The sequence below is a fragment of the Malus sylvestris genome, chromosome 15, assembly GCF_916048215.2.
Source record: "Malus sylvestris chromosome 15, drMalSylv7.2, whole genome shotgun sequence".
In the NCBI taxonomy this organism is placed as follows: domain Eukaryota; kingdom Viridiplantae; phylum Streptophyta; class Magnoliopsida; order Rosales; family Rosaceae; genus Malus; species Malus sylvestris.
The window spans coordinates 3,916,086-3,938,870 of NC_062274.1; the positions used below are offsets into that span (position 1 = coordinate 3,916,086).

Genomic DNA, 22,785 nt, shown 5'->3' on the forward strand with positions numbered 1-22,785 from the left:
GTTGCAAGATCCTCTCATTTTTTTCATTAACAATCATTATCTCTTAATCTTTTTCTTAATATGAGTGTGGCAATAAACCTTGTGCCCACCAAACTTCCATGGTCAAGTTTCTTATAGCTTTTTGAACCCGGCTGTGTTTGCCGATCGACAGGTTGTATCACCTCCCGAAAATCGAGATCTCGTTTCTAAAGCCGCCTTTATCTAAGAGAAGTTTTCGAGGTTACGTTTTTTAAGCAATGCGGAATGAAAATGTAACGTTATTGAGTATGTAGTAGAGGGTCGATGGAAATTCAATATCGAGAGCCGTGTAATTCTTATTGATGATTAGAATCATCAAGATTCTCAATTTTTTAAATACAAGCGATTTTACCACTTTAAATTATATTACAGAAGAGGAGGAAGGAATTTGAACCCAAGACCATCCACCGCATGTGCAAGATTTCCATTTAAAAAATGGTTGAAGTTGGAAGTCGAAATTGACTTAACCGTAATTTTATTTTGATTAAGCAACAAAATGGGGGAAAGAAATGATAAATGCAGGTTAGGGCAGTTAACAAGGACATTATCTCAGCTCACTTGCTCTCTAGTCCAAATTTGTCCCGTAGGTTAGAGTTGATTAGAATATCGGTTTGTTTTGAGGTGTATAATCGTTCTCGTTCTCTTTCTCTTCAGTTTGGGCTTTGTCAAGGGAAGGAGAAGTTTCATGCTGATGGGTCCACCAACTTTGGATTTTTGGGTTGAAATGGGAATGTGTTTTGGGCTGCCTTCATCCAGTGCATAAACAATAATTATAAAATATGAAAAATAATACAGTTTCTCTAAAAACTAAATGTTCATATGAATGCTTCAACATGCAATTTTGAGACAACGGCTCGGAGCAAAAGACATGGAGTACATAGAGCTAACAGAAGAGTTGACGCAAAACCGAGCGCAATGACGTTTTAGAATTCATGCAGCTAATCCTAATTAATGAGATGAGGCTTTGTTATTGTTATTATATGAATGCTAGAACAATGATCACATGATATAAAAATATGCATTTGTTCTTTGATGCACATGTATGCATATGACTAAGCACAATTGTCCAAAAGAACCATATTATACATGTGAAGGAATTTGTGCCATACATGTGCTACAAAGGTGATATCTGTAACTTCAATTATTCCCTCTGATACTTTACTAAAGAAAATAAACCCACATTATCAGCAATATGGAAGAGAAAACTCCAACTCGAACAAAATTCATGGTGTAATCTTCATTGGCCTGTCTATAATTAACCCAGACGACGAATATATCTACCCTGCAGATAATAACTGTACTAAAATGCCGGGTTTATATCATTAGTAACCGGTAAGCTGTCGTTGCAGTGCAGTTACAAAAGAGGTTCTAACTTCTGTAATCACGTGAGTCAAAGTCCGGCTAAACTACGCCCTCTTAACCTCTTTTGGTTTTCCCTATATTCTGGCGGCCGATGGGCGATCACCACGTCACAGCCACCAGGAGAGAAAAGTTCATTAAAGGGAAGAAGGAAGGGGAAGGCACATGATTGACTAATATCATTAATAGTTTGCATTCGGAGAATAAATTCATTCAACTGAAATTGATTAATCTAATTGCTCAATGGCAGAGACAAGTTTTTACTGAAACTTGGGAGTACAACAGATCACACTTTACCTCTAATGACTCCGCATTTACAGAATTTTCGAGCATCTGCTGGGACGCTGCACAGACAATGACATCATCTCTGCCTTGCCTCTTTCATGAACATTCTTTAAAGGCGCCTATTCTGTTATCAAGCCCACTAATATGTAAGAGAAAGAAATGTGTTCCAGATCATACTATAACAAGAAATCAACACTTCAAAACAGGAACATTTGCCAAACAATTTAACCTTTCATTTCACGCAGATCATAATATAACGGGAAATTTCACTAAGATGCAAAAAACTAGAGTACCTTTGACATTTAATGTTTCTATTCATGAGCATGATACTGAGCAGAACAGGGACCATCACTAAACACAAATGCCCCAACGAGTGTCCACTGATAATGAAACGATTTGCATGGTAGATTTTGCCATCGGCAACGGATTCAAATTTGGCGAGAAGGTAAACCCCTGTAAAGAATAGCATTTATGCTTTGCAGATAGGAATGTTCATTGGTGGAATGCTTAAACGATATATTAAACGTCAAACTTTTACATTTGAAATCCAGACTATCCATTGTGAAAGTTACTTTTATATCTAGGTGGAAATTTTCCTTTACCAAGAAAAAATGGGGCAAAGAAAAATATTTCCCCCTGTATATGCTTGCTACGATATTCTACTTTCACAAAAGAAAAGGTTCAAAACGTAATAGTAAAAACTGTTGCTTTGTACTGTATTTAATTGTGCAGGAGGCGGTAAATAGACTAATTAACAAGTAAATAGACTAATTAACAATCATACTATTTTTACTCAAGAAATAAAGATTAATGAACATGGCCTACCAGCGGCCCAAAGCCAATATCTTGAGTGAGTATATTTAGGTGGGAACACAAATGACATTGCTGGAATTGCCATACATGGAATCAACTGGAACATCATGGACAACCTGATATCATTATACGTTCTGCAAAGAAACTCATCCATATATCCACTATAAGAGTTTAGCACAAGAACATAGAGGGGAAAACACAAAACTTGAAGCACAACACTAACCTGTCATATGCAATGCTAAGAAAAGCAATGAAAAGGAGTGCAAACAGACAGCTCAAACCGATCCGCTCTCCTACTCTCTCCACTATAAAACTAGAGAAAAGAGAGGAGTATGCAATCATCATCTGCAATTCAGAATCTATCTTCAACAATTAAAATAAACAAAGTGAAACAGATTGTGCATGACTAGGATCCAGACACTTTGTTAATGACAAAATCATGGACCTTAATAATTGATTTTACTTTCCTTCCTTCACGGTCTTTCACGAAAGGGGTCAATGGCGCAACACAGGTTCAAGATTAAGGACAACATACGCTACTTTCGACATTCATGGACAAACCTTCAACTCGGGGTACATTTCAGGGACCAATGTAACAAACTTACAATTAAGTCATCAAAATAAAAACTTACGTTTACTGAAACTCTCAATCGTTTCAACAAACAAATAACCAGGGCAAATGTCACTAATTAATGGCTAAAACCGAGAGCTCTTGAGAAGGATTGAATTACTAACCGGCAAGGTGTCCCAAGTTACTCTACTATCATCAGGCTTCAAATGATAATAAGCAGACCCAAATGCCAGCCCTGCCATTCCAGCATAGAATAGTGCCCAACCCCAAACCTCACCCGGCAAACTAAAACCAGTTTCCAAACAACACCAACCAAAAAGTCAAAACTCCATTGAAATCAATGCAACAAACAAAATCAGTGCATGAAGTACTATATAATCCAGAGAGTGCAAAAAACCTGATGTTAAAAAGCCCCCCTTGCACGCAGAGCACAAAACCCAGAACACCAACAACCAAAAATGGGAAATTTGTGATCACATTCAAGGTACTGGGCACTCCTGTGAAAAACCCAGATCATAAAATCAATCAAAACATAAATTTCAGTAAGACAATGAGAGAACGATAAGAAATTTTACCCACAAAATTGCGCATGTCAGCGTAGAGATGGTGTTTGGGAGAGTGAGAAATCTTGGGAGTGACCAGCATTAACAAAACCCAACACAGAAGCGCCCCTCCCCATATCCGCCGTCTCTTCCCTCTGATTGCAAGCTGCTGAGTTGCCATCCACACCATCCCTCTCTCTCTCTCTCTCTCTCTCTCTCTTTCTAAAGTTCACTCACTCACTGCCTGGTGGGCGGTGGTGGTGTAAAAAAGCCCCTTTTGAAATGGAATCGTTTTTTTTTTTTTGTCAAAGTTGAAATGGAATCGTTGGGTCGTTTGTTCTGTTTATCTTGTTGTGGTTTGGCTATAAAGGTCAGACGTGTCAGGATCGTAAATACACCCACGCGGTACAGATGTTGGTAATCAATGGTGTATGATTGACTGTGATATAGCAATAAATGACAGTCATGTACAAATCAAACGCAGTCGCGCTTCTTTACTTCGGGGCCCGTTTGTTTTACTTTTCCCCTGTCAAATCCAAGTTTTAATTGCTTTTTTAAAGAGGAATTTTGGTCTGTCTACAATATCCACACATCCTTTTTTACTCCTCACACAGCACTTATTGATTTATATTATTTGATCTTCTTCAATTCATTCAATCCAGCGGCCGAAAATTAAGAGAATGTGTGAGAAGTAAAAAATGGTGTGTGGATAGCACACCCCTAGAACAAAAGGAAAACTAATGAAAAATGTTTTGAAAACTTTGAATTTTAACGATAAAAAACAAAATAAAGGGTAAAGTGAATAGTATCATGATTGGTTTTTTAGTGTAAAAATATAGTTTTTCATTAAAATGAACAGTATCAGAAACGTTTTGTTAAAGTTCCCTAAAACAAAAGGTCATTTGGGATGAGTAACAATATGGCATATGATTTTAAAAATTGGCCAAATCTTGTTGGTAAATCTTACAATGCCCCTCCTTTGTTGAGAGAAATTTTGGTATGATTGACTGTTAAAATAGTTTTCACTAAGATTCGGTCATAAAATACAAAAGTCACATCCTTTTACTAGAGACGCATCATAATTCTTACATATTAAAACTATACAGTACCAGACACGAGATAAATTTTTCAAAAAATAAGGTTTTTTTATTGAATAAGCCAATTCATTTGGAACCTTGCAGATCCACTCTTTTTCCTATTCAAATATCAGCTTGTATTTTCATATCGAGAATTCTTTGCGGATAAAGAGATATAGTCAAAGTGTTTCTACGTAAGTCTATTTTCGTTTTGACCATATTGAACTATCAAGTTAATAGATTGTTTGTTTGCAAAAATACCGTGTCAGTATTCAAGTGCTGCGATAAACAGAAGAACCAGCCCTAGCTGTTGATCCCTAACTTTGGCTTGGGGTCGGTGGCAATGTCATTTCCTCTTCCCTCTTCTCGCTCCCCTCTCTTCAGCTGGTTCCCAATCCCCTCTTGGGTGGTTGCTTCCTGAGTTGTATCTCAACTTTCCTGAGCTCTATCCCAGATTGAATATAATATCTTCTTTTCTATTTTAAATTTTGTTTTGTTATTAGCAATCCAAACTCGACTTGTTCATTTTTAAAGTCATTTTTTCTTCTTACTCAACTGTCCACCATTGAGTTTTATTATTTAGCAAGTGAATATTTGTTTTTTAAATTCAGAGAGTAATTGTTCATTTTGTTATGAATAAAATATTTGACAACATTTTTTTTAACTGTTTAAAATATAAATTTTCTTCAATGGTCTCGTGTCTAGACTACTGAATAGCACAAAAAATAAAATGTCGTTATTCAGTTGATGAAATTTTTTTTTCTTTTCATTACGGATTTAATAGATAAAATTTTTAAATACTTAATAATTCGGACCACTAAAAATGAACCGTGTTTTTCACAGAGGACTTAAAAAGTCCACACGAGGACTAAGTTACGGTTGAAATGCATCCGCCAGAATCCCTTGTTTTCTAGTTTGCAACGAGGACATACGCTAGGGTGGAAATGCACACAAGAAAACACAACCCTTTGTTTCCATATGCGTAGCACGAGAACAAGACAAAGCATAAAAAGCAACACCAATTTACCTTTCACCAATCCCCTCACCTCACCGTGTTACGAACATTGAACGGTCCACGTTAATCCATTTTTCCTAGTGGACATGATGTTTATTCAACGTAAAACGTGCATTTGTCAAACCCTATCAAATAATATCCCCTTTGGATTATCCCTAAACCGTTCTCATCTGTAGATATTTATTTCTGAGAGACGTTTCTAGCGTCCAAGAAAAACATATCTTCAGTGACACGCTCAAGTTAGATGTATATATATTTTCAACGACAGATAAATATCCAAATGATTATGTTTAAGATCATGATAATCATGTAACGCTGTGCGCAAAATTTAAAATGAATATCTTCATATGATTTGCTTTGGTAATTATGTTTGACATTATGTGGTGTGGGAAGATGCATGCTTCTGGAAGCGTTGTGTCATTTTCCATACAACACATATATACTGCAGTGATAAATTGAATCCGACACCGCCATCAGACTGACTCACGGCAGAAACTTATCATTTTCAATGAAGAGGCAATCAATCAGGCGGCAATGCATATAATATTCCCACAGCTTTTGCTTAATCGGAAAAATACCACTCCCTTGTTTCACACAAGGTAGCAACTTATAACTAAGTTTCAGAAATGCTTTTAAATAAACGAAAACAAATGGAAATGATTTGAAAATCTTGAGTTTTAACGATGAAGATGAAATAAATGATAAAATGAATAGTACAAGAATTGACTTTTTAGTGTAAAAATGTGGTTTTTCGTTAAAATGAACAGTACCGGAAGCTTTTCGTTAAAGTTACCTAAGAAATAATTGAAAGCATTTTTACAAGATTAATTATGCTTTTTTTTATTAGAAAATACTTCAAGCATTTTTTCTAAATTTACTAATATTTTATTAAGAATTAGTTTCGAAAAATATTTTTACCTAAATATTTTCACTTATTTTAAAAAGGCTTCCAAACAAACTATCACCTTCCAGGTAAATAAAATATTTACTTTTTTATATTAATTTTTAATTTTATGGTTTTGATTAAGTATTTAAACAATTTGGTTATTCAATTAATAATTAATCATCAAGTTGAGCATCTTAGTAGACCTCGATAAAAACCATTTGCAAAAGTTGTTTGAGTTGGTGTAAGACTCAAAGGCATCTATGTGTTCCAAATTACAATTATTCAATTATTGTATTGAGCTACAAGATCTACTTGTGACATTGCTTTGCTTCCACAACAATTATAGCATCATCATCCTCCTTTTATTTTGTTTAATTTCCAATTATCAAATTCCTCACAATCCCCCCAATGTCAAACTATTAAACTTTACACTGTAGTGGTAGATATTTAACGAGAAGAGGTCTCGAGTTCGATCATACAAATTTGAAAATGATATACATTTGTAATGAATTCAATACACAGTTATTGTTGACCATGAGTTCGTTATTAGTTTAACGCATCTTGAATAGTAATCTAGTGATTAACAATAGAGATTAACAGTAAAAATGGAGATGAGAAAGGATAATTTGGGAATTAGATCCCATCTGGATCCACTTTGTGGAGATCCTAGGGATTACCACATTTTAACCATTTATCATGTATCGTGTGGTTATAAATTACTTGACTTTTTTTTATTTAAAATTAATCACAAATAGCATCTGACGAAAATTGACCGTACGATATACGATAAACGGTTAGGATGTGGAAATCCTTAAGATCCCGATAAAATGAATCCGTAGAAGATCCTCTTCCGCTAATTTGGACCTATTGTCGCTCAAAGTGATTAAGTGAAGATTAAAAAGTTTTTACCCTCTAATGTGGGCCCTCCCTTTGATGACTCGCATTCAAAACGTGAATACAAAACCTTGATAATATGAGGACCAGAACCGAAGGACTGAAAAGAGATTTAATGTAGGAAGTTTTAACGAAAATTTTCGGTATTGTTCACTTTAATGAAAAATCATATTTTTACACTAAAAAGTTAATCATGGTACTATTCACTTTACCTTGAAAAATCATATTTTTACACTAAAAAGTCAATTATGGTACTATTCATTTTACCCTTTATTTTGTCCTTATCGTTAAAACTCAAAGTTTTCAAGTCATTTTCATTAGTTTTCCTTTTAATATAAGGTACATATCATTAAAGGATTTAACTTTGCTGTTGCTTACACCTAATTCATGCTGAACACGTGTTCAAATTTTGATTTAAAACATTAAAATTTAAACATGTGTCCAGCCAAAATTAAGTGTAAGCAGCAACTGCTGTTGAATTTGCAGCAGCCAAGTCCAGTTCATCATTAAAATCCTCAATTTGGTAGCAAACTCCGGCAAATTATACATCCACATATTATCTTAATTTTGGAAAAACCAAGACGAGGATATGTATTGCATAGTACCAAAGGAAACGCAATCCCCCCCACGTGCAACACAACCAAACACCTAAATTTGCGGATATAAGCACAAAGGACGAAAGCCATATTAAACTAAAGAGAAATCGAGCTTGAGAATACTTTTAATTAATTGAGTTATAAATTTTTTAAGTATTTCAATATAAGATAATAAAGTCTTTCTCTGTTATTTTATTTATGGATTACGTTCGAGTTAAACCAGTTAGCCATTAGTTTAAGAGTCTACCATATTTACTATCTATTCGTACTATTATTTGTGTTATTTTTTAATAGAGGCAAATATCTTCCAACACATGAGTAATATTTTTGCTAGTTTAATGGTGTTTGTCCCCACATTGTTGAAGTCCGTCTCAAGTTAGCAAAGATGATATATATTTACGATGAGTTTGATACGTAATTATGGATAGTCTCGTTACAATTGTGTCGCCTTATTGTAGCACTGCTTGTACCATTTTAAAAGTGTGAGTAAATATCTTATTGTATGTAAAAAGAGAAGTGAATAAAGTGTAATAAAATTATCAAAACTAATTTCACGACACAATCTGGTAAGGGAAAGATGATTAACACAAAGCTTCGTGTGACGTTCTTAACAACTCGAGCAACATACTCCATGCGACAATCAGAACCGTTTAGGTTATAAATTGTTTTTTATAGTCAATACCATACCAAATGCCAGCTACCACTCCTTCCACCACACCCCAAAACCCACATGGGCTACATCGAAGTGGAAGGTTAGAAAACTAACCAGATATTTTCAACCAATTTTTTCTTTAACAACGCCAAATTAATCAACAGTCTGGAAAATGAACAAAGATTAATCATTGCGTTTAAAAATCAACCGGTTGAAGATTGTTCAAAATACCTGGTAGGCTGGATTTTCGAAAACAAATATTTTCATCACCAAATTTGCATGGAAAATAGTTAGAACTCCGGAATTTCTTCTTACATATAAATCACAGTTACGTACTAACTGCGAATTAATCTGAGCCATACAAGCTCTAACGCTGCTGCAAATAGGATTTTACCAAATACCCTCAAATCGCAGAAAATGAAGTCTTCCCACAATGTTATTTGGTAACACTATGGTGGAACCAGATGACGTCACAAAGGGCAAATATGTGAACAAATAGTACAAACACAAAGCAGCAGAGTAGTGAGCAGATCTACGTTACATCCATTAGACCCCAACCCACCCCCAAAATTAACCAAAATTAAAAAACCCACCCAATCCCAGAAAATAATTAAAATTTTCCCCCTCACTTCTCGCTCCCTCTTGTAATCATGCCCTTGTACCTTATGATCGAATCCAACCGCTGCAACTTCAGCTGGTTCTTGAACTTGTTGATGAAATCATCCGCCTTCGCATCCACCTCATCATCGTCCTCCGCCGCCTTCGCCACCTTCCTCTCCCTCATCGTCGCCGGCCGGCGAATCTCGGCGACGTCATCCTCTTGAAAGTGAGCGAAAGCAGACTTGGAGCTTGCAGACTTCTTCATCTTCTTCGGGAGCTTGGCGGGCACCTCGCCGGACGCCGGCTTGGTGTCCGACTTGGTCCGGCTCACATGGTGGTCCTGCAACGGCTTCAGCTGACTGAAAACCTCCTCCAGACTGCTCTGTGTATCACCTGCTTCTGAAAAATCTGGAGTTTCTGGTTCTGGGTGTTCGTGTTCTTCAAAAAGGTCGTCATCTGGGAACTCGTCGTGCTTCGGAGCTTGCTCGAAGTTGGATTCCGGCTCATGGGTTTTGTGCGGAGGGGCAGCGGCGGCGGGGGGCTGAGATGGGTAGAAATTGATGGACTTGAGCCGCTGCAGCAGAGAAGGGGATCTGGTCAATGGGGGCTGTTCGAGCTCGTGGGTGTGCTTAAAAGCGTAATGGGTAGCCTCAGTAGTTTCTGGGTGTTGCTCGAAAGTGCCGGCGTGTGGCTCCGGGGATCTGTACTGGTAGAGGTTGATGGATTTGAGCCTCTGCAGCATAGATGGAGATCTGGCGAGGCCTCCGCCTTGGTGGTTGTTCTGGTGCTGCTGCGGGTCCTGCTGTTTCTGGGTGGAGCCCAAGTTTGAAGCAATGGCGATGGTGCCAATCATGACATTGAGGAGGAGGAAGAGGACAGTTGGAGTGAACCAGCTGTTTATGGAAGCCCAAATAGAAGGCAGGGATGTAACAGATTCTTCAAACATGGCTGACAGTGTTTAGAGAGAGAGAGAGAGATGTGAAAAATGGGGAGAGGAAGAAGAAGGGCAGAAATAGAAAGCTTCTGTGTGCTTCCATGTCTCCTTTTTATTTGGGTGGGATATTTTCATCATCCTGTGCAGGTTTCTTGGTATTTTGTGTAGAAATTTTATTTGTTGAATTTTTAATTTTCATTTTTCATGATCTCGAGGCACGCGTCGCTGAGTGATGGGTTTGCGTGTGGGAAACAGACAGAAAAGAAGCGGTGGTTGGGACAAAAATGCGAGCTTGTGGTTGGATTAAACAGAGGGTTAGCGATTAATTATTTGCAATTCGGTTGTGGAAAACAATTTATTAACACTAAGAAATTTTGAGTTTGATTTACTTTTTTTCAATATCGTTTATATGAAGAAGAAAAAATTATCATTTAGTACTATATATTCTAGTAGTATTTTTTTTACTTGTAAGTAAGTTATTTTAAGTTTGATTATCGCTAAAGGCGAATTTGAGTCACATTATTGCTATCCAATTGTGAGGCTAAGCTCATCTTCTCCTTTTTAGCGTAAGTAATATATTTTGATAAAAAAAAAAGAGTTGGAGAGAGTGTTCGTTCTTTGCACATGAAGTTCTAAGTTTGATTTTAGATCCAATAGGCAGCTAAAGCATTTGCTTGTGCACATGAAATGACGCGAATGAGAACCAAGGGACCGTGGAGATAACTTGATAATCACTCAACCAAGAGTAACAAATTCGTTTGAAGTCGCTAATCGTGGATTCAATACGACCAAGTTTCACACTTGATTTTAAGGAGAAAAAAACTCACTCTCTTTTTAGATTGATTATAATTCACTTAATTGACTACCTTAAAGATACATTTGGAGCCCTTTAAATAGGGAGATACGTACTCATTTGATACAAGAGATAATGAAAACTAAGGATAAGGTTAGAGAGATTAAATTTGTAAACAAAATGATTTGTCATCAATAAAAATAAGTATGTTTATCAATACTTAAGTAATAAACCAATTATAAACTTCTATATCTTTTAGTTTCCAAAATTTAATCTATATAACATTACTCTAAAACTAAAGAAAGCAACTTGTAGTTGCAAATTACAATGCAACCTAATTAAAAGAGCTTTAATCATACTCTCACCAGCCATTTATTCTCAGACACTACATCATGAAACGACGCGTTTATAATGCTCTTATTACCCTTAGTCAAGGGTTATCTCCAATCTTCATAGATAGTGGCGTACAATTGGAAGTGGAGTGGAGTTTTCCTTATACCAAATTTATGTAGAAAGAGAACAACAGTTGGGTTGTAGGATGTTCTTCTTCCATGCAAACAGTTGGGTTCGATTTTGCATGTCTAAAATGTACCAATACACACGACGTGATAAACCAATATCTGGATTCCACATTACAATCCGTAATTTAATATTCGAAAACTTGAAAATTAACTAGATTGATTGAGTGCAGTTTCTCTCGTACCAATCCATTCCTTCTCATGTTTTAGCTTTCACGACTCATTATCACCTCTCAGAGTTTCGGTTTCAAGTACACAAACATGTTGACCATTCACAACTCTGGTAAGTGATTACAGGAATACTTTCAATGGGACCTATGAGGACTCACATGTGGTATAAAGTATAGGGGCAATCAAATTGAAACATAAAGATAGTGGAAGTATTTGTAGTATAAATTAAGGTGTATTTTAAAACATTTTTGCCGAAAATAGGGGCAACATGGGCAATGGCCATGGCCGGGGTTGTCTATTAAATTTCGAATGTCAACACACAGCATGGTAACATGCTGGCTAACATGGCCCTCCCTCCTCTTCTTCCGTTCTCCATTATTACCAAGCTTCCACCACCACCACCACCTTTTCTTTTGTTCACTCCAAAAACAGTCGGCAGAAGGCCACCATAATACAAATGGGCTCGCTTCTCATTGGACTGGCCCAACTTGTTAGAAGCCCGATGGACTCGGTTCATGTGGAGCCCAAATACAAAACTTCCTTCACATCATTTTTCACTAGTGAGTGCTTGAGATTTAACTGATTGTTCCAAATAGTTGTACCAATACAACAACTCGTGGTTTTTAATTTATGTCATCTCCAACCGAATGATGGTTAGATGGTTCGTTTTAGCCCTCTGGTCCTCCAAGAAATCAATATATTAATGAATAGTGCATGACCATATTTCTTTCCATCTCAAACTGAGGGCTAAAGGGTCATAGGGCTCGTTTTAGCTCTGTCACAAAAAACCATATCCAACCGAGGGTCAAACATAATTTATTATTTACTACAACAACTTAAATTTAAAAACTACTACAACTTATATTTAAAAACTACAACTTAAATTTAAAAACTACATTAACTTAAATTTAAAAACTACAACAACTTAAATTTAATATCCACAATCAACATCATCTTCACCATCTACCATTGTAGGAGTATAGTCAGAGGTAAACAACTGCCGCCGGGTCGTAATATCTTTTTTTTCCCCATTAAAATAGGCCTTACTCATTGGAGTGTAATTCAAAGTGTTCCTTTCCATATTCTTATTATCCATCTCTTCTTGTATTTGTTTGGCCCGTTCTTCATGCCTACGGTTCATTTCTTCCCGGACAATGGCATTTTGCTTCGCCATTAATCGCAATGAGGCCGCCACTTCCTGTTTAGCGGTGTAATCATCATTTGCCTTGCCCTTTTCCTTCAACCTTCGGGTCTTGTTTCATCCCATAGCCCTAGGTATGGAACCTTCACTAGAAGACGGATTTTCTTCCCTTGTTTGTTGAATGGTAGGAGATCCATCTTCATCCATATCTACAGCTGAGGATGCAGTTTCGAACACCGGCATAGGACCTACTCTATGTTGAGGTGGATCTTCAAATAACACCCACCCTTTACAAATTTCCCAACAACCGTGAAACTCAAAGGGTTTCGAGCTGCCTTCCGTATACACTTCCTCCGCTTGGCGTACCTAGAAAATATAATTACAAAAATTAAAGGAAATTAATTTATGAAATTAAATGTAATATAATTAAATATTTAAAATAAATTATGAAAGCACTTACTTCATCGAAGTAATTAGCGCCGCTTTCATGTCTACTTGCAGCTGATAATAGTGTTTGATGTCATTTGTTTAAACTTGGCTGAAGATGTTTCTTCGATCTTGAAGAACAACTCTCATGGTTTCATATATTCGGTGGAGTGGTGCCTTCGTAGAACTCTAAGTATTTTTTGGACACACAAGTCCAAACACCTTCACTTGTTTGAGAACTCCCCCTCACATTATCTTCCGACACTCATTTATAAGCCCTGCAAAGAGCTTCATCTTCTTTTTGGGTCCAAACCCTACCTTTCATTGCAGACGATGCCATCTGAAAATTATTGAAAAACTTGAAGGAAATATTTTTGGAAGAGGTAAGAAAATATGAGAATTAAAATGGTTTAGGAATGGTGAAAATTTTGTGAGGAATGGTTTAGGTATTTATAGGAAAAAATGAGAATTAAAAAAAAAATTTGGCCGGGACAAAAAAAAAATTCAAAAAGCAATGGTAACTGACGCCATCTAGTTGTTGGAGATTCAAAAATAGAGCTCTGCCCAGGTCCAACTGGCTGGCTCATTTGGGCCGCCCGATTGGCCCTTTGGCCTTTTTTTGTCTAGTGGGGCCCACGAGCCCTTTGGCTTGGCCTTCGGTTGGAGACCGTTTTCGGGCTATTTTCAGCCATTTGGACCCTTCGGTTTGAGATGACGCGTTTATAAAGCTCTTATTACCTTTAGTCAAGGGTTATCTCCAATCTTTGTAGATAGTGGCGTACAATTGAAGTGGAGTGGAGTTTTCCTTGTACCAAATTTATGTAGAAAGAGAACAACAGTTGGGTTGTAGGATGTTCTTCTTCCATGCAAACAGTTGGGTTCGATTTTGCATGTCTAAAATGTACCAATACACACGAAGTGATAAACCAATATATGGATTCCACATTACAATCCGTAATTTAGTACCCGAAAACTTGAAAATTAGCTAGATTGATTGAGTGCAATCTCTCTCATACCAATTCATTCCCTCTCATGTTTTAGCTTTCACAGCTCATTACCACATTTCAAAGTCTCAATTTCAAGTACGCAAACATGTTGACCATTCGCAACTCTGGTAAGTGATTACTGATTGGAATACTTTCACTGGGACTTATGAGGACTCACATGTGGTATAAAGTATATGGGCAATCAAATTGAAATATAAAGATAGTGAAAGTATTTGTAGTATAAATTAAGGTGTATTTTAAAACATTTTTGCCTAACAGTTCTGTAGGTGTGACTCTGCTTGGTTAATCCGTGTTAGGGGGTCACTACCTACCTGATTATCTTGACCCTGCTTGGTTAATCTGCATTGGGGGTCACTAGTGGTCCTGCTTGATTAATCCACATTGGGGGACCATCCTATATATGGATCGTGCTTGGTTAATCCACGTTGGGCGATCCTTATGGCCATGTATGCTTAGGAGTGATCATGCTTGGTTAATCCTCATTGGGTGATCACTTCCTAACAGTTGTAGAAGTGACTCTGCTTAGTTAATCGGCATTGGGGGGGTCACTGCCTACTTGGTTACTTTCTCAGGGTTGACTTTGCTTGGTTAATTCGCTTTGGGGGGCCACTTCCTGTTTGGTTACTTATGTAGGCTTCGGCCAATAAGTGTCCGTCTAGCCCTAGTTTTTAATGTACATATGAAAGATGGCTTTTGAGAATCTTGTGGTTTGAATTAGAAAAGCCGTTGGATGTTTGGGTGACTCTTTCAGAGTTTTCAGCAACTTGATTAAGATTTCATAAAGCATGATTCTATATTTGATGTTTATAGATTGTGATCGATGATATGTTTTTATTGAATATCACATACTTGTATTATTGTCACTCACCCGAGCTTCACAACTTATCCGAGTGTTTGATTTGCCCAGTGTGCCATCTCCATGATGTAGGCATTGATTATACATATCACAGGTCTGGGTAGATTACGAGAAACCGCTTGATATTTTGGTCCCGTTGAGTGGTCTGGAACCCGATGTTCTTGGATTCTGTTGAGTGGTCCGAAATCCTTGCCTTTACTCATTTCCATAAGGTTAATCTAGAACCCTAGACTCAAGTAAGTGGGAATTACCCACAATAGACCTTGTGAATCTAAATTAGATTTACCATGTTTATTACACATAATCCAAGTAGGGAATTATATAGAGTTCCTTAATTAAATTCGTAAAATGATATGTTATTGCATTGATTGATTAACGTAGTTAAATGTTAAGATCATGCATCTTTGATTCATGAATTGATTAATTGACGGGATTGTGGAATGACGTTGGATATGATTGTATTAATATGATTAGACTCATTGATCAATGTGGCTTGAGATTAATATTGTTCTTTAATATGTTACATGCTATGAATTGCGATTTTATGTGGGAAACATGGTGATTTATGTGATGGATGAAGTGGAAATGTTAAGTGTCATATGAGATTGATATGTAGCCTTGAACCTAGTAATTTCATGCTTGTCAAGTTCTAATAATTGATTGATGAAAGCTATGATATTCTACTTAAAAGTACAGTGATAAAAGTCAAGTGTAGTGTTTGGGAATTACGAATGGTTTGATCTCTGTTTAGGATACATATGCAGTCTAACAAGGAGGTTAAATGTAGCTATAAAGTATACGACAAATTACTAGGCGATTCGATTATCGAGTTATGCTTTGACATATCCCAGAGGCGGGGTAGGTTAGAGATGTGGGTATTTGGTGACGTCACGTGTCGATTCTGAATGAATGTCGGGATCGGGATGTGACAATTGGAGTGCAGATGTGCAGTGAAATTTTTGGCGACTAATGTAGTATCTAGTCGAAGAGTTTTCAAAATGTTAGGCGGAGATTCAGGGAGAACATAGTCCTGCAGAGAACTTATCTCCGGCTGCATATAAATTCTCGCAAGTGGCGGGTGAGGGAAGACATCAATCTCTTCAACTCCCTTTGCATGTCATAAATCATCAATTAAGATAAGAAAAACAATATAGGGAGAATATATATTTACAAAATAATTTACTCTGAATCAATAGCTTTCTTGGGCAATACTAATTTAGGGTTTAGGTCTGTCTCTCATAGCTTGGGGAGGAAGTTAATTCAATACCATATTCATGAGTACTTTTGTCTTGGGTTGCTTGACCATTGGGATTCAGATCGCCACCATGCACGGAAGAATTAGGAGTTCCCACCAGCACTTGATGAACAATGTGCGGTCCAGCGGGGTCGGAAAAGCTTGATGATGACCTTGGGGGACAGCTGCTGTTTGGTGAAGATTCAGCCGCAGCTATACCATAATCACTATCTTGCAGCGTGCTCTTCTTAGAAGTATCAGAAGTGAGGTCTTTTCCGTAATAATATACTCTTAATATTTCATGAATTCTTGTCCGAAATGAGGCTTCGGAATCTGCGCGTGTCAAGATGTGGCTATGCTCATAGAGGAACATAGCCGTAAATATGAGGATAGCTAGTGATGAAGCAACACCAGCAAGGATGAAGAGGCCCCAAAAGCTATCAAGACTAAGAGTGTTGGAACTTTCCACGGGGTTGGAGTTTGAACAGCTTTCGTTTTTCTTGAACCACTTATCTTCGATGGCCTTCATTTTATTACTCTCGTGCACTTTAGTGATTGCTGTTGAAAAATCACGCGTGAGAAGCGAACCTTTCTGAAAGACCTGCAGGTAAGCCAAAGGAAAAAAAGCTCACACCAGAAAACATGTACTAGTTAAAGGAGAGAAGCCCATAAAGAGAAACAAGTGAACTTACAAATGCAAAGCCATCGCCTTTAAATGTTGGCTCGACAATGGTATATTTTGAGCAATAAGTTGAAACAAAAAGTTTCAAGTAGGGCGTTTCATCAAAAGCAGCAGAAATACCTCCGTTTTCATTCCCCTTGTGAAGAAGTTCATCCAATTCTTCTTCATATTTATAGGTCCTAAATTTATCATCCTGAAATCCTAGCTGTTTCAGAATTCCATAAATAAAAGAACCTGTTTTGAAGCCAACATAGTCCCCATTCCTCATGAGATGCTGACAATCAGTAACCACTGGTTTGAGCTGTTGGACTGTTAAAAATGACGTTAAACTAGCTGCATAGCCTTGAGTGAGTATGAGGACAACAAAGCACCAGATGATCACTACAAACCTAGCCAAGTTGCTCACTACTCGCTCCCCTGATTAAAAATTCAAAAGAAAACCCATTAACCATTTGTATTTACTTGTTTAAGACTGGATTCACAGAGTACATATCGATTTGTTCTAAAAATATTAATTACCAGTAAAGTGTAATTAATCATGACAAAACTTACGATGTGCAAAAACCATGGTTGAGAAGGAGAACCACATACTTGTGCCAATTTGGTGATGTGCACGCCCCTGAAAGTCTTTGTTTTTTGGGTGTTCAAGAAACCAGACCACAAAACCAATGAAAATAAAAAAGGAGCCGCTGGTTACCCAAAGGTCCCAACTCAAAGGCTTCAAGAACACCCAGGTGTTTTTCGCAGCATTGTTTCCTGTCATAGGCACGACCATTGATACCCCAGATTCTATATATGGCAATGTAAAGTCAACAAACAAGGATCTATTTGCTCTAATGGTAAAATCTCCGACTGCAGCGTCATAGTTCTGTCAAGTAAAAAGGCCAAAGTTTCAATTGAAAAGTTTTGCTAAATCAAGAATGTAATCTGAAATAAAGAAAGCTTAGAATAGGAGTTTTTACCCTGAGAAATACTTGATAGATCAAATCACTGTAACTACCAGCTTTCTTACCATCAGGCCTTGCAAAGGGATGAAACTCATAAGGAACAGAGTACGGCAATTCTTCTATTACCGCAGTAAAGATATCTATGCAGTATCCAGTGACCTTGGTTGTATTAGTGCTTGGATCATGTTTCACACTTACAAATTCGTCAAACCCTTCCTTCACCGGGACTCCAATTCTTAAGATCCCATTCGAACTAATCTGCCAACCCCTTGGAACCGAGGTGGTGTCTCCAGGCCATATAATAGGTCCAAGACTGGCATTAGAAGTAGAGTGTCTGCTTGTATTTTTGTCCGATTTAATGTTTCTTACAAGTCCATTTTTGGGTGTCCAATATCCAATCCCTCTTTGCCCATTATCATTCACATTAACTACCTGAAAAGTTGATGATTGTAGTTGCCTATTAATAAGGCTGAAATCTCCTGAAAGACCTCGGAATCTTGTACCTGATAGTTCTCGGACAAGTTCAGTACGACTTTGAGAGACCTCTAATCTCTCCGAACCAGTGGAATTGCCAGAATCGTTCATCTTCTGGAAGTGGAAGTTTGTTGTTCCAACCTTCTCAACTGCCATGGCTAGTGCCCAAGCGGCATCATACGCCCACAATCCAAAAATATCCAATTTAACCCTCGGGATAGTTGGATTGTCTTGTCGAAATTTTGATTGCCATCTAGCTCTAAAACTTTCAAGCTCTTTTGTAATGGGAACGTAAGTCTTCAAACCCAACACCCCTTGCATGTTATCTAGGTCGATAGAAGGATTTGAGGAAGTAAAACAGTTAGTCAACCCATTTGTCATTATCCAAACATAGCCTTCATCCATCATGCCAATGTCATTTGCTTTTGAGAAAAACCGAGAGCCAAGATAAGGGGACATATGCACTATGAAGACCCTGGTTCGCATTGACATCAACTTCCGAAGCTCTGCAACAATTTCCTCATCCGTGGCGATTGAAGGAATGAAACTCCAGTAGGGCACACGAACATCAACTGCTTGCAAAGCAGTAGTCAGGTAAGGTATTACTTCCTTTCCGAACTCATTGTCAACACTGATGGGCACTGCTTCAGTCCAACCAAAGGCCTGGATGACACTACTAATGGCTTTAACTTGGGATGAGTCATTCTGCGCAATTCGGAAAAAGTATGAACCCTGAAGAGAAGGGCTTGTTGCGGAAAATGATATTATGGGCACCTGAGCTTTATTTCCAAGCTTAATTACAAAGCTGGCTTGCATTGATGATTCTAACCCTATGATGGCTTGCACTTTCTCATTTTTAATCAAGTCTAGAGCTGTTTCAAAGGTGAAAAATGGAAATTAATTAAACTCTGATGCAACTTCAGCTAGAAATAAGCATTTCTAGAAAATTATAATGGTTGAACACGATATAAATCCAACCCTACCAGATCCAAACAAACTTGGTTCTACCCAACTAAGCCTAACCGACCAGGGTCACTTGGATGAGCCACGTTGGAGCAATTTTAGAAAGCAAACAAAATTAAAGATATATGAATTGAAGAAGAAGAAGAACAGCACGCACTTGTTAGTTAACAAAACTCGAAATTTGATAGCATATATATAAAAAAGGTATTATAACAGTTCATTTATGTTATAACAACAAACTTATATAAAACATCAACAATAAAATTATTGAGAAAAGTTGTAGAAAACTGACAAACTTGGAGATTGAGGCTTGCCCGAATGCAATGTTCTAATGAAAATCTTGACGAAAACTGACAAACTTTTTTTTTTTTTTTTTTGAAATGCAAAGATAGCTTGTATGAACTGAAAAAGATTTGACGGCTGCCAAAAAGCAGTAGCAAGCCAAAAGGCAGCCACTTCAACAAAACAACACTTCTTAACAACATTCCTCGGACGCAAGTGGCCTTTTACTACAGTGGTGGAAAAGTATTGAACCATTGCATGACGTGATTCAAACCCCGTTAATGGCTATTCTAACATCTAATCTGACAAATCTTTTGTTTGACAAATAAACAAAAAAAAAAAAAAAACAACATTCCTCAGACACAACACTTAATAGAAGAAGAAACTGCCACCGGTTAAATTTTTTTTCATTCAATATTGAAAATTAAATAATTAATATTTAAATTTCCCACAAGCCATACCGGCTCATCCTTGGTCGTGCTGAGCAGAAGCTTGTGACAGATCACATACATTTAACATCTCCAAGTGAAAGTACCGAAACACACCAAATAACATGGAAGACCCCGACCATTTGAACCAATTGGGAATCAACACCTTTAATATTCTAATAGATAGTGAAACATATTTAAGAGAAGAAAAAAGAACACACAAAAAAGAGAAGAGGTAGAGAAAGAACCTGCAGTAGCTGCAACAACATCATCTTCTGCAGAGTCCCTTTTGTGTAGGACCAGCCTCGTATTGTAGCCTGCATGAGAGGCGTAGAAGTCGGCGAGGGCCATGTCAATGCAGCTCATCCCCATTTTCCCAGACCAGGTATTCAAGTCAAGAACGACTCCCACATGTACTGGGATTAATGTTGTGTTTTGTGCCACGATGAAGAAAATCCTAGAGAATAGGAAGTGAAGAAAGACGAGGTTGATCGTAGGATTTTTGGTCATGTTTGAATAGTCTCTCTTGGAAGGTATGGAATTCATGGCCGGCAGGTGAGGGAGACTAGGAAACTTATTTATAAGATGATAGGATTTTGAATATAACAACAGTCAATTTGAATATTCAAACGAAGAAGAAGTGTCCCGTACTGGTGAATCGCTGACTGCTGATGAGGAGGTATTTCAAAGAAATTTCCTATTCATTCCTAAGAAACAAGCTGGTATGTGATGTAAATTTAAACTAACCTAAATAATAGATTAATTTAAACCAAATTGAACTTGCAAGCGCACGAATCAATTGTAGAAATAAACGCAAATACGAGGTCGATCCCACAGAGATTGCTTTTAATAACAATTCAACCAGTTGATTACGTGAAACTTAACTTAACTAAGGAACGAATGATTGCTCAATTGATTATGAAAAATAATTGAAACTTCTAATTAGACTAAGAATATGAAATAACGACAACACACAACAAAAGAAAGTTGAAAAGAAATTAATGTGATGAAAGCCTAAGGTTATGAATCCACCAAAAACAATCCTATTCCCTTTCCTTCAAGCCAATTACTATCCAATTACCATGCCAATATTTAAGGTTGTTCTTTCTAAGATATGAATTGATCCTTGGTCAGACATCAACTCGTGTGCTTATACATGAAAACTATATCCTATTGGTTAGGCATACAGTTAAACACATACAAACCCATTAAACACAGAAGAATTATGTCAACCAAGCAGGACTAGTTTGATATTGGTTATCCTCACTAGTTTGTCTACTCTTCCTAATCTTAGTTCCAATAAACCTAATTGATATTGGTCATCCTCTCAGATTTATCTAATTATCTAGAAACAAGTTCACAATGATGGCCAATCACAAGAACATGTAAATCTAGAATAGATTAAGCACAAAGATTGAGAACTAAACATGGCATGTAATCAAATAATAATCAACAAGATACTTCGGGAATAATCATGTCATGGCTTCATCATAAACCTTAGAAAAGTAAATTAGTTCCACATAGTCATCCACAAAATCACAAAAAAAATCATGGAAGAAAATACAACCCGAAAAAGACTGGTACCACACGCTAAGAATCCTTTATGCCCCTCCTTCGACTTTTTCCTCCTCCCCCCCTAGATAGCCTTTGGTACTCTATTTATTCTAATACTATCCTAAAAAATCTGATAAAAACTATCCTCAAGGAAAACAAACTCCTAAGTAATTAATGAAACAAATTAGGAAAGAGTCCCTCTTGACTTGGGAAACACGGCATCTGACTTGCACGCCAGATTTGGGGTCGATTTATCTTTTGAAAAATTCTGTAAAAATATGGGAAACGTAGATTTATCTCTTATCTTTCCAGGCATATATCGCACGTCACTAGGAAAAATCAGGAAAGCCTCCAAATCTTCATTCTCCCATAGCTGTGCAATTCTGACGGGAAAGTTACTTCTGCGGGATTGATTTGTAAAACTGGAACGTTTGACTCCATGAAAAATTACGAAATTTGGACACAATGATCTTCCACCTCTTAGCCTCCTTCTCCAATTGTCCTTGCATCAAAACTCCTCCGAAAAGTCGAATTATCATAAAAAATGTCCTGCATGCGCAGATTGACAGAAACAGAGAAAAGGAAAGTAATAAGGCTCTTTTAAGACCAATTCTTTAACAAAACTTAGGGAGAAATAACCTGAAAATGTGATAAATAATGCACCTATCAGTATGGTTTTTCATAATTCGAATACAAGAAAGAATTGAGTAAAGCAGTATTTACCTCAGAAGAAAAATAAGTAATGGTGGTGTGAGTCAATGACAGTTTTGCCACAGCTAGATTGATCCATTCGTGTTGAATAAATGGCATCCATCAGCACATTTGAATTTGATTCAATGAACCTTCTTCCAAATTAAAGCAGGAGACTTGGTTTATACTCTATACTCTAATGGTATTTTTATACTATGTAGTTTTCTTGTACTGGTTTTTTAGATGGAAAGTCAAGGTTGAGGTTTCGTCACAAACCCAATTGACAATATGAAGTAGTCCAACTCCTTAAACTCCCTTGAATGGGCTTGCTTAACTTTCCACGTAGGACATTTCTTCACAAAGTAAATTAATGCAACT

At 37.1% G+C, this 22,785-nt stretch overlaps 3 protein-coding genes and 1 pseudogene across 3 annotated transcripts; all 4 read right to left on the reverse strand.

Moving 5' to 3' along the window:
- Positions 1–1,528: 1,528 nt before the first annotated feature.
- On the reverse strand, positions 1,529–3,917 carry LOC126606048 (uncharacterized). Its single transcript, XM_050273515.1, has 7 exons — positions 3,622–3,917; positions 3,444–3,543; positions 3,211–3,331; positions 2,699–2,820; positions 2,488–2,609; positions 1,956–2,115; positions 1,529–1,786 (listed from the first exon to the last, which is right to left on the reverse strand). Exons 1-7 carry the CDS (start codon positions 3,776–3,778, stop codon positions 1,759–1,761), a joined length of 810 nt encoding a protein of 269 aa, XP_050129472.1. The 5' UTR covers positions 3,779–3,917; the 3' UTR covers positions 1,529–1,758.
- A 5,198-nt stretch (positions 3,918–9,115) lies between these two features.
- On the reverse strand, positions 9,116–10,404 carry LOC126604401 (pathogen-associated molecular patterns-induced protein A70-like). Its single transcript, XM_050271645.1, has one exon. The coding sequence runs from the start codon at positions 10,251–10,253 to the stop codon at positions 9,333–9,335; it is 921 nt and encodes a 306-aa protein (XP_050127602.1). The 5' UTR covers positions 10,254–10,404; the 3' UTR covers positions 9,116–9,332.
- A 2,088-nt stretch (positions 10,405–12,492) lies between these two features.
- Positions 12,493–13,143, reverse strand: LOC126601163 (uncharacterized; annotated as a pseudogene).
- A 3,041-nt stretch (positions 13,144–16,184) lies between these two features.
- LOC126603742 (glutamate receptor 2.7-like) lies at positions 16,185–20,709 on the reverse strand. Its single transcript, XM_050270700.1, has 5 exons — positions 20,412–20,709; positions 18,032–19,362; positions 17,622–17,937; positions 17,080–17,486; positions 16,185–16,988 (listed from the first exon to the last, which is right to left on the reverse strand). The coding sequence occupies exons 1-5, from the start codon at positions 20,707–20,709 to the stop codon at positions 16,377–16,379; spliced, it is 2,964 nt and encodes a 987-aa protein (XP_050126657.1). The 3' UTR covers positions 16,185–16,376.
- Positions 20,710–22,785: the final 2,076 nt, after the last annotated feature.

What these genes read in the sequence shown, in the direction of transcription:
- LOC126604401 (XM_050271645.1), bottom strand. Translation starts at nt 10,253, where the DNA reads ATGTTTGAAGAATCTGTTACATCCCTGCCTTCTATTTGGGCTTCCATA.
- LOC126606048 (XM_050273515.1), bottom strand. Translation starts at nt 3,778, where the DNA reads ATGGTGTGGATGGCAACTCAGCAGCTTGCAATCAGAGGGAAGAGACGG. An exon ending in CTTAGCATTGCATATGACAG is followed by an intron (nt 2,610 to 2,698) that starts GTTAGTGTTGTG and finishes GTTTCTTTGCAG; the next exon opens with AACGTATAATGATATCAGGT. An exon ending in ATATTGGCTTTGGGCCGCTG is followed by an intron (nt 2,116 to 2,487) that starts GTAGGCCATGTT and finishes TATTCTTTACAG; the next exon opens with GGGTTTACCTTCTCGCCAAA.
- LOC126603742 (XM_050270700.1), bottom strand. Translation starts at nt 20,709, where the DNA reads ATGAATTCCATACCTTCCAAGAGAGACTATTCAAACATGACCAAAAAT. An exon ending in TCTATCAAGTATTTCTCAGG is followed by an intron (nt 17,938 to 18,031) that starts GTAAAAACTCCT and finishes TTTACTTGACAG; the next exon opens with AACTATGACGCTGCAGTCGG. An exon ending in AACCATGGTTTTTGCACATC is followed by an intron (nt 17,487 to 17,621) that starts GTAAGTTTTGTC and finishes ATTTTTAATCAG; the next exon opens with GGGAGCGAGTAGTGAGCAAC.